We start from the raw sequence: 11,457 nt of genomic DNA on the forward strand, positions 1-11,457 counted from the left end.
GTGAGTGTGTATGTGCATGTCTGTCCGTCTGTACGACTGTCAGTTATAAAGGTCTCTCATTCCAACTTTCCCACTCTGTCTCTGATCTGTTGAATTTATGTTTCATGACTTCTAATTGCATGTAGTTTCCCAACTTTTACTCTGGCCTAATCCAGCCCCCACTAGAGAATGCTATTGTATTACACTACCGTTCAAAAGTTTGGCGTCACTTCTAAATGTCCTTGTTTCTGAAGGAAAATAACATTTTTTTGTCCATTAAAATAACATCAAATTGATCAAAAATACAGTGTAGACATTGTTAATGTTGTAAATGACTATTGTAGCTGGAAACGGCAGATTTTTTATGGAATATCTACATAGGCGTACAGAGGCCCATAATCACCAACCATCACTCCTCTGTTCCAATGGCACGTTTTAAAAGGCTAATTGATCATTAGAAAACCCTTTTGTTAGCACAGCTGAAAACTGTAGTTTTAATGTACTTGTCCTCTTGCTCAGTTGTGCACTGGGGCCTCCCACTCCTCTTTCTATTCTGGTTAGGGCCAGTTTGCGCTGTTCTGTGAAGGGAGTAGTACACAGCTACTTGGCCATTTCTCGCATGGAATAGCCTTCATTTCTCAGAACAAGAACAGACTGACGAGTTTCAATAGAAAGTTCTTTGTTTCTGGCCATTTTGAGCCTGTAATCGAACCCACAAATGCTGATGCTACAGATACTCAACTAGTCTAAAGAAGACCAGTTGTATTGCTTCTTTAATCAGAAAAACAGATTCCAGCTGTGCTAACATAATTTCAAAAGGGTTTTCTAATGATCAATTAACCTTTTAAAATGATAGACTTGGATTAGCAAACACAATGTGCCATCAGAACACACTAGTGATGGTTGCTGATAATGAGCCCCTGTACACCTATGTAGATATTCCATAAAAAATCAGCCATTTCCAGCTACAATAGTCATTTACAAAATGAACAATGTCTACACTGTATTTCTGATCAATTTTATGTAATTTTAATGGACAGAAAATGTGTTTTCTTTGAAAAACAAGGACATTTCTAAGTGACCCCAAATATAACATTACAAAACAGCTCAGGGACCAACCAGTGGAGGGATCAGCTGAAACCTTCCCAGATCCTGGAGAACCTGGCCAGACTGAGAGGGATCCCTTCACCCCGCACCTCTGCTGACGGCAGCACGCTCTCCTTCGGGGGGAAAGACTACAGCCTGCTGGACTTTGGTACAGAAAACCCCTAAGTAGCAAATCACACGTTAACTTGAGGGATCACTCTAGACCTCCATGTAAACCATCCATTTCAATGTGAGATTTGCCCAATAAGTTAGTATTCAACCATCTGAGTTACATTCAGTTCTATTAGAGGAGTTTCACAGATAAAGCAGAAAGAATATTCTTTTTAATTTTTTAAAATACATGTGGCATTTGGCATTTTACTTCAACCACAACATAGTGAATGTGTTAGTCATCTGAACGTCAACCCAAACTTCTGTCTCCTGACTGAGTTGTGTGCCCTGTCGCTAGAGGCCAACAGAGTCATCCACCAGCACCTGGGTCCAGCCAGGGAGAGGATGGCCCTGCATGTCCTCAGTAAACAGGGTCTGGTGCCAGAGCATGTGGAAACCAGGACTCTCTACAGTACTTACCAACCTACACTGTCCCAGGTTAGTAACTTATTTCCTTTTTCCCGATGACACTTTCTAATAGCCGTCATTGTAAGCCATTGTAAATGTTTATAAGTGCTTCATAAAGCTTATGAGCATGTACAAAAAATGCATTTAGAAGTAATGAAATGCTTATAGTTTATTATAGTTATTATAAAGGGATTCCTTATTGCCCTCATGAAACGTCCCAAAAATTGTACTGCATTATCAGGCCACGTTATCGAAGAAAAAAGATATGTCTACTTGAGGTGTTTGTTTGTTGTGTGACAGCATGACATTGTCTAGAGCAGTGCTTCTCAAACCTCTCCTCGGGGACCCCCAGACGTTTCACCATTTTGTTGTAGCTCTGAACGAGCACATCTGATTCAAGTAGTAGGTGCTTGATGTTGAGTTGACAAGTTGAATCAGCTTTGCTAGCTCTGGGGGGACCCCAAGGAGAGATTTGAGAAAGGCTGGTCTAGAGAATACTTACCAATTGTATTGTCTCTCACTCTCCCCATCGTTAGGGAAAGATTCAGATGTGGGTGGACATCTTCCCCAAGAGCCTGGGTTTACTGGGACCTCCCTGCCACATTACTCCACGCCAAGCCAAGAAGTGAGGGCCTTTATTACATTCATAAAAAAATAAAGACCCTGCACAGTCAAAATCATATTTATCATCATATTTGGATGAAACCAGATCAAAGTAGGATGACCAAAGTATGAGAAATGACTGGTGCTGGTACATTGATGAAGTTTGATCATACACTTACTGGCTTCCTCCTCTGTGTTAAAAACTTGAACTCGGGAGGCAGGGTTAATTGAGGCTTTATGTGATCACATTTTTATTCACCTCCTTTTAAACACACCAATGGTAACGTCTTATTCTTTTACCTAATTTAAATAAGTACCACCTTGCAACCATCATCGCGGAGGGGAGCAGTTTACATAGCTAGCTAGCTAGTCTATTGGTGCCAAAATTTGACTGCAGAGTGTCAGCAAATATAATTACTGTTTTCCCCTATTCATCTATAGCAAAGTTATTTATAGGTTTCCTCTTTCATTTGTGTCTGGTGTTAGCTAGTTAATGGGTAGCTAAGTCATCAGCCAGCATGGGGAAAAAAGGGGGAAAGGGTCGTTCAAAACTCCTACGCAGTTGGCATGTCAACACATCTGTCAGTGCTGCTGCGAACTGCAATAGAAGAGGCATGCCAAATAGGAGACCAACAGGACCAAGTCATTGTTTTACAAGTCACAAGTAAGTCTCAAGTCAAGTCTCAAGTCAAGACCGAAAAGTCTCAAGTCCTAAACTTTGAGTTTCGAGTCCAAGTCATAATGTGCTCTTCACCAAATGTAATACCATTTCATATTTTTAACAAGAGTAATAGTTAGTATATTACATTTACGCAAATTATGAATGCTTTTAAAAATATATACATTTTATTGCTTTCCAAATTAACTTTATATTTCCATGGCGATCGACTATTGAGGATCGCTATGGGGCGCAATCGGGCGATATAGGCTTGTACACAATCGCCCAACCTTAACACATACACACACACACCCTCTCTGTGTATGGTTACAGTAGACTTACATATGTCAATGGTTTTAGGAACAGCAGTTACATCAGACAGGATTTAGACTACCAACTGCCTAGCCAGTTGTAGCTCAATCTTGCAATGACCCCGTTCCCGCACTGACTGACTGTGTGGAGGCTCATTGATTTAACGTTACGTTAGCTACATGCTACACTAGCGTTAGCTACATGCTACAATTTACCCACCGACGTTCCTCTGCACTGCCATGCACATCTTTTTCTCAGCTGGCACAATTTGATTGGCTGCTGTCCGATTCAAACTGTAATCCGTTAAATGAAGAGTTGATGCGCTGCACACATTTTATTTTATGCATATTTTTTATATTTGGGCTTGGGGAAGGTATCATCAAGTAAGTTCGAGTCAAAAGGCTCAAGTCCAAGTTAAGTCACGAGTCATTGGTGTTAAAGTCAAAGTCGAGTCTGACTCGAGTCCAAGTCATGTGACTCGAGTCCACACCTCTGGGAGATAATAATTGATAGTCATGGTTTATGAACATGGTCTAGCAGTCAAGGTGCCTTCGGAAAGTATAAACTTTTTCCACATTTTGTTACGTTACAGCCTTGTTCTAAAATTGATTTAATAAAACAATTTCATCAGAAATCTCCGCACAATACCCCATAATGACAGAGCGAAAACAGGTATACAATTTTTGGGCAAATGTATTAAAAATTTTAAAAACTTATTTACATAAGTATTCTGACCATTTGCTATGAGACTTGATATTGAGCTCAGGTTCATCCTGTTTCCATTGATCATCCGTGAGATGTTTCTACAACTTGATTGGAGTCCACCTGTGGTAAATTCAATTGATTGGACATGATTTGGAAAGGCACACACCTGATTATATAAGGTCCTACAGTTGACAGTGCATGTCAGAGCAAAAACCAAGCCATGGTGTCCAAGGAATTGTCCATAGAGCTCTGAGACAGGACTGTGTCGAGGCACAGATCTGGGGAAGGATGCCAAAACATTTCTGCAACATTGAAGGTCCCTAAGAACACAGTGGTCTCCATCATTCTTAAATGAAAGAAGTTTGGAACCACAAAGACTCTTCCTAGAGCTGGCCCCGGTCAGGGAGGTGGTCACTCTGACAGAGCTCTAGGGTTCCTCTGTGGAGATTGGAGAACCTTCCAGAAGGACAACCATCTCTGCAGCACTCCACCAATCAGGCTTTTATGGTAGAGTGACCAGACAGAAGCCACTCCTCGGTAAAAGGCACATGACAGCCCGTTTGGGAGTTTGCCAAAAGGCACCTAAAGACTCTCAGACCATGAGAAACAACATTCTCTGTTCTGATGAAACCAAGATTGAACTCTTTGGCCTGAATGCCAAGCGTCACGTCTGGAGGAAACCTGGCACCATCCCTACGGTGAAGCATAGTGGTTGCAGCATCATGCTGTGGGGATGTTTTTCTGCGGCAGGGACTGAGAGACTAGTCAGGATCGAGGCAAAGATGAACGGAGTAATGTACAGAGAGTTCCTTGATGAAAACCTGCTCCAGAGCGCCCAGGACCTCAGACTGGGGCGACGGTTCACGTTCCAACACGAGCCCAAGCACACAGCCAAGATAATGCAGTATTGACTTCGGGACAAGTCTCTGAATGTCTTTGAGGGGCCCAGCCAGAGCCCAGAGTTGAACCCGATCTAACATCTCTGGAGAGACCTGAAAATAGCTGTGCACCAACGCTCCCCATCCAACCTGACAGAGCTTGAGAGGATCTGCGGAGAAGAATGTGAGAAACTCCCCAAATACAGGTGTGCCAAGCTTGTAGCTTCATACCCAAGAAGACACAAGGCTGTAGTTGCTGCCAAAGGTGCTTCAACAAAGTACTGAGTAAAGCGTCTGAATACTTATATAAATGTGATATTTCTGTTTTTTATTTGTAGTAAATTAGCAAAAATTTCAGCACCAGCAAAAAATGATTGGGGTATTGGAGGTATTATCAATTTTAGAACAAGGCTGTAACATAACAAAAACACACATAGAATATATATATATATATATGAGGTGTACCCAGACCTCACCCCGTCCAGTTTCAAATTAAATATGAACTAGATAGCTAGCTTGATAAATCAGTGCTGACAATTCCATCTTGGCTAGCTAACTCAATTATACAGGCATCATTATGTATATATATTTATGCTGTTACAATAACCAAACAGTTGGAAAAACAAATAATTTGTGAAACCATCATGTGATGTATGACAAGATTGGGATGTTGTATACAACTTAAATGCTGTTTGAGTTGCTTGGATGATCTCACTGGAACACTGCTCACTGTGTCCAAGTTTCATGACATAGGTGTTTCAAAGAACTGTCAGTCAAGGTGAGCTCCCTCCCACTCCGGCTATTAGCTCTCCACCCACTCAGCCTGTCTTTCCACTATTACTGATAGTTCCACACGAGAGAACATATATTTTGGTCACTCATAAGGCTATTTTAAATGGGAATCAGGATGACTGTGCGTGAATGGTGTCAATCTCATAGACTGTCAGTTCTTCCATTCTCAGCTCTGCTCATGAATTTGCGCAGTTACATCCCCACCTCACACCTTTACATTTACCAAACAAAGTGGCAGTGTTAGGCTGTTTATTGAAATGGCAGATTGAGCCTTCATGTGTATGATATTTTTCAACAGGTACTTCATGCGGGCTATCGTCTGGAACACCACTGATGTCATACTAGATGAGACCAGCATCACCGGAGAGAATATGAGTGACATTTACGTCAAAGGGTACGGCAGAGCATGATTGGCTACTCAATGGTACAGTATTGAGTGATTGGCTACTCATACGGATCATACTGTATTGCTGTTCAAGCAAGGGTTGTAAAATCCTATATTTTAAGTGTGCAAAAAAGAAGTGAAAACCATGTGAACAGCTGTCCATCTACTTTAGATCTAGGTGCTGGTTCTAGCAGGAAAACCTAGGTGTCCAAAACAAATATATAGAAATACACACAAGTAAAAACACAACCAACTTTGACTTCATAATTATGTTGAAATGTTTTCATTGCAGAGTGCATGAGAGTGTACCCCATTGCCGTCTCGATTGGTGGCATACAGTAGACAGGGAATTGATAGAGAAATAATGATGTGTGGTTGATCGAGTTAATAGGCGCTAGAGCAGTGTATGAAGAAACTGTATGAATATAGACCCATTATCATTACTACACTGTTTCAATTTGGTTTTAGTCATTTTAAAGTATATTTATTTTATTTACAGATGGATGCCTGGTATGGAACAGGACAAGCAGAAGACAGACGTCCATTACAGATCCCTGGATGGTGACGGCAACTTCAATTGGCGATTCGTCTTTGGCTTTGACTACCTGCCTGCAGAGCAACTGTGTCTCGTTTCCAGGAAAGTGCGTTTGAAGAGATTTATTGTGTTATTTATTGCCTTTATTTGACTATAATAATGATATACCCCATTTAGCAGACGCTTTTATCCAAAGCGATTTAGTCGTGTGTTGTGCATGCATTTCCTGTATGGGTGGTACCAGGAATCAAACCCACTATTCTGGTGTTGCAAGCGCCATGCCCTACCAACTGAGCTAACACATTCTCTTTTACAGTTACGACCTAAAGTGAAGCATTTTGACAAATTAAGGAGAAGTCTGACCGTAAATAATAGTTTCAGAAACGTATGTTGGGCAGATGATGAGCTCCAGACTTACATCCAAATGTGTGTGTTTGTAAGGAGCATTTTTGGAATCTGGATCAAACCGAGTTTCGGACCCCCCCAAAGTTGATCGTCCAGATTTGGGACAATGACAAATTCTCACTGGATGACTACCTGGGTAAGATACATTTATTTCCTCTGATCTAAACTAACTGATACAAAGTGTTTCTCTTTTTCTCATCACGGGATATCTCCAAAAATCTGACTGACTGGTTAACTCATTGAATTCATGTATGTTTATTGTCCATCAAAACAAGAAACATCCATCAGCAGCTGAAAACCAATCTTATTTCAACCCAGGTCTGCAGTACATAACATATAATGGTGAATAGGAAATGTGGGAATGAAACAGTGAAATAAAGGGATTGCTAATGCAGTTTGTGTTGTATTTGGGACACAGGCACAGTTGAGCTGGATCTGCTTCATCTGATCCCCCCTGCCAAGACCCCTGAGAAATGCAGTCTGAAAATGTTACCAGGGGTTACAGGCTCCACACCTTCCAAACAACCACCGCCCAACTCTCTGTTCTCCCAGAAGTCTGTGCGGGGCTGGTGGCCCTGTATGATCGAGCAGGATGGGAAGCACATCCTGGGTGTAAGTCCTGTTGTAGCGAAACAGAGAGAAAAAATTCCCATTTTGCCATGTACAAATTTTCATGTTCATACGATACCTGGATGAGAGCGACTAACAAAATTGTAATTTAGCAGACGTTTTTTAACCAGAGCGACTTACAGGAGCTCAGCTCAAGGGCATGTCAGATTTTTCGCCTAGTCAGCTCTGGTATTTGAAACAGCGACCTTTCGGATACTGGCCCCTCTCTTAACAGCTAGACTACCTTTGTGCCCCCAAAATCAATGGAGGAACACTACCAAATTAAAAAATTGCACCTTCTGTTTTCTACTATTTTAATTCTCAACGTAAGTTGAGAACCTGACACCGACCTAGCGTCCGCTTATGTTGATTATCGGTAGGGCCGGCCCTGTGGGCAACACACACACATGGACAGAACGCATGCACACACACACACCAACCTTTCCCTTTGGGAATTTACTGTAACTGTGGTATGTGGTTGTCATATCTAGCTACCTTAAGATGAATGAAAGCCTCTCTGGATAAATCAAATCAATTTATATAGCCCTTCTTACATCAGCTTATATCTCAAAGTGCTGTACAGAAACCCAGCCTAAAACCCCAAACAGCAAGCAATGCAGGTGTAGAAGCACGGTGGCTAGGAAAAACTCCCTAGAAAGGCCAAAACCTAGGGAGAAACCTAGAGAGGAACCAGGCTATGAGGGGTGGCCAGTCCTCTTCTGGCTGTGCCGGGTGGAGATTATAACAGAACATGGCCAAGATGTTCAAATGTTCATAAATGACCAGCATGGTCAAATAATAATAATCACGAATAAGATGTGAAATAAAATAAGTTAATACAGATTTCCTCAAAATAAATTCCTATAGTGGATCATATCTCATTGTGGATGAATTTATAACCAGAAATGCCTGCTCATAGGTGATAGTATTTAGTCAATTTGATCCTTTGCACAGTATTGATAAACATAATTATGTGAAATGGATATCTGAAGTCACAAGCTTTAGGGCTAAATATGTTTATAGATCACAGAGAAGATGGATGAGAAAGTCTGTGGAGAGTTTATGACTGTCTCTGGGTTCCCATAGGGGAAAGTGGAGATGACCCTGGAAATAGTGGAAGAGAGGGAGGTAGAAGAGAGGCCTGCTGGGAAGGGCCGGGACGAACCCAACATGAACCCCAAACTGGACTTTCCCAAGTAAGACATCATCCACAAGTCACTTTTCAACCACCTATGACAATAACATTGTAGCTTCTACATTGTAAGTAGAATGTTTTAACATACAAACTACATAGCGCTATAACATTCAGTAACAACATGGCACCCAATAAGAGTCTACATTTCAAACTGGGCTTGCCTAGGCCTACCCCCTAAAAAAAAATGTGTTTTGTTGTTTCTCTCTCCATGCAGTCGCCCCGACACTTCCTTCTTCTGGTTCACCAGTCCATGCAAGACCATGAGGTTCATCATATGGCGCAGATTCAAATGGATCTTCATTGGTTTGATAGTCCTCCTGCTTGTGCTCTTGTTCCTTGCGATCCTGCTGTACTCCCTACCAGTAAGATATATGTCCTTGTAATCTACAATACGAATATGTCTATGCCACTTAGAAGACACTTTGATCCATAGCAACTATAGTGAGTAGATAGTGCATACATTTGTTGTGTTTGTATGTGATTCACTTATATAGTGTAAACAGGTAACATGCATCATTCCTTTCATATGCTGAATTGCAACATAATATGGTCAAATTATGCATAACTGCATTTATTTTATCTGATAATAGAGTGCAATATTGCAATAATTGCAATAATTCCACTCCACAAATGCATCCTGCATATGAATATAACAGAGGATTTAACCTTACTTGAAATCAAAGTCAAAGATGTGTTTTATTAATTCAATCTTTTCTCTTGCCTCTCCAGAACTACATCTCAATGAAAATTGTGAAGCCATTCTCTTAGGAGTTACTCTACGGGCAGCTGAGTACCCTGCCCGTCTTCGTCCAAGGGATAAGGCGACAGAATTCTTGACACTCAGACCCTCACAAACTCTATGCAATGTATTCCTCTCAGCGTTGTCTTCAGAGTTGCATGCATTATTTACATTTTTTACACTTTATCAATCAAGGCTACACTTCACTTGCATTAAATACTGTAGCCACACAGCCCTTTTAATTGTACTGTACTTGTACTGTTCTTACCTTGTCTGTCTTTCCCTGAAATACAGAAAGCAAAAGGAAAGGGAAAGGGGGTACCTAGTTAGTCGCACAACTGAATGCATTCAACCAATAATGTGTCTTCTGCATTTAATCAAATGCTATTTTGTATGCATGCTTTACTAAACCTAATATAGAGATGTTGTCATCACTGACAGAACGAACTACTAACAACAAACACTGTTGTTGTGGCTTCAAACAATGTCCCAACATTCTAATAAGCCACGTCCTTAGACACCGTACAAAGAAGGTCCCTAGAAGGTTTACAAGAAAGGGCATGAGATAATGTCTTGGTTGCAACAAAAATCCCATTTAATTTACTCACAGATTGTCTAGGTATGTCATACAGTCCGAGTAAGTCCAGGTGTGTCACACATAATAAATGAAGCATGGTTTACATGTAAGCATAGACAGTTTTACTATAAATATGAATTGGGATCTAACTCAAAAAGGTACACAAAATGAACAAGGTAAAATAGATGATTGTTTTGAAATCAAAAGGTAAATCCAAAGGTATTAATGAAACAGTATTAACCACTCTAGTTTTTGGAAGGCATTTTTCTAGCGGGCTTCTATCCCGTTCTAAATTCGGTTCCACCATAGAGGCATAAAGAAGGCTCATCATTGTATCTGTGCTATAATGGCTTCTGAGACAGGATGGGCAGTGCAATTGAGGGGTATCTCCATTTTAAAGTAACTGTCCAGTGATAATCTCACTTTTAAAATTGTAATGTTCTGATAACTCATACCCAAATAATGTTGTTGGCTCATCCTATACTCTTTTGTGGCCAAAGCAGAAATGGGAGAAAAAAAACACTTAAAAATCCCAACCTCAAACAGAAAAAAATGCTTGCTATTTTCTCATGATGACATCCTCCTGAGGAGGATGAGCTGGCCAATCAGCGGTCTACTCGCATTAATATTGGACAGTTACTTTAAAGTAGTCCATTTCTTCTTATTCTACTTTTATGAGTCAGTAAACAAACTAAAAAGGTGAATACTGCCACCTGGAGTGTGTTGTCTGAACAGGTATAAAGCCATGGTTGGGGATTTACTGCCACCTGCAGTTCTAGAATGTTTCCTCATGAGTAATAATTCATTGGCTGATCCCTCCTGATTAACCTGGATGGAATTATGTGATCCTTCCTTAATTTAACCCATAGGAAGTCCCAAACAGTTGACTCCTTTAAAATGGTGAAAGCCCTCAATGGTAATGTTAATAATGAAACAGGTTCTATCCATCCAGAGTCCTCTTTCTACCTCTATGGGTTCCACTGACACATCTTCTCTTTAACCATTATATTTCCATATAAACAGTTTCCATACCATGAATAATAACTTCAACATATTTTCTTTTCACAGACAAAATGGCTCTAACAACTGTTGTGTTCATATTTCATTCATATCAATAGGCTTTTCTATGTTTTAATAAAGAACAATGATTATGTACAACAGTGGCGGTTGCGGATTTACTATAAATGTTTCTCTCCACACTGATCCCGAAGGCAGCGTTTTAGATCACTTACTGACACCTGGCTGGTGTAGCGGTAGTTCCACAGCCCTGCTGCACACATGCCTAAAAGTGTCCATATAGGTTTGAATCTGGCCTACTGCCCTTTGTCACTACCATAGATTGTGTTTTGTATACTGTGTCAGTACTCAATCAATAGACAATTCCACCAATTTATCGATTGGCTGAATGATCTATTGGCTG

The 11,457-nt window shown here is 40.7% G+C and overlaps 1 protein-coding gene across 3 annotated transcripts in view; it reads left to right on the plus strand.

Annotated features, from left to right (window-relative positions):
- LOC109898474 (myoferlin) overlaps window positions 1-11,200 on the plus strand; it is a 54,032-nt gene extending 42,832 nt beyond the window's left edge. For all 3 annotated transcript variants that reach the window (XM_031834111.1, XM_031834110.1, XM_031834112.1), the window contains 10 exons: window positions 1,086-1,234; window positions 1,535-1,674; window positions 2,181-2,269; window positions 5,891-5,986; window positions 6,477-6,618; window positions 6,954-7,053; window positions 7,336-7,529; window positions 8,613-8,722; window positions 8,936-9,083; window positions 9,451-11,200. In XM_031834111.1, coding sequence (XP_031689971.1) covers window positions 1,086-1,234; window positions 1,535-1,674; window positions 2,181-2,269; window positions 5,891-5,986; window positions 6,477-6,618; window positions 6,954-7,053; window positions 7,336-7,529; window positions 8,613-8,722; window positions 8,936-9,083; window positions 9,451-9,489 — 1,207 coding nt within the window. In that variant the 3' untranslated portion in view covers window positions 9,490-11,200. The remainder of the gene's footprint in view (window positions 1-1,085; window positions 1,235-1,534; window positions 1,675-2,180; window positions 2,270-5,890; window positions 5,987-6,476; window positions 6,619-6,953; window positions 7,054-7,335; window positions 7,530-8,612; window positions 8,723-8,935; window positions 9,084-9,450) is intronic.
- The last annotated feature ends 257 nt before the right edge of the window (window positions 11,201-11,457 follow it).

The sequence above is a fragment of the Oncorhynchus kisutch genome, linkage group LG10, assembly GCF_002021735.2.
Source record: "Oncorhynchus kisutch isolate 150728-3 linkage group LG10, Okis_V2, whole genome shotgun sequence".
NCBI classification, from domain to species: Eukaryota; Metazoa; Chordata; class Actinopteri; order Salmoniformes; family Salmonidae; genus Oncorhynchus; species Oncorhynchus kisutch.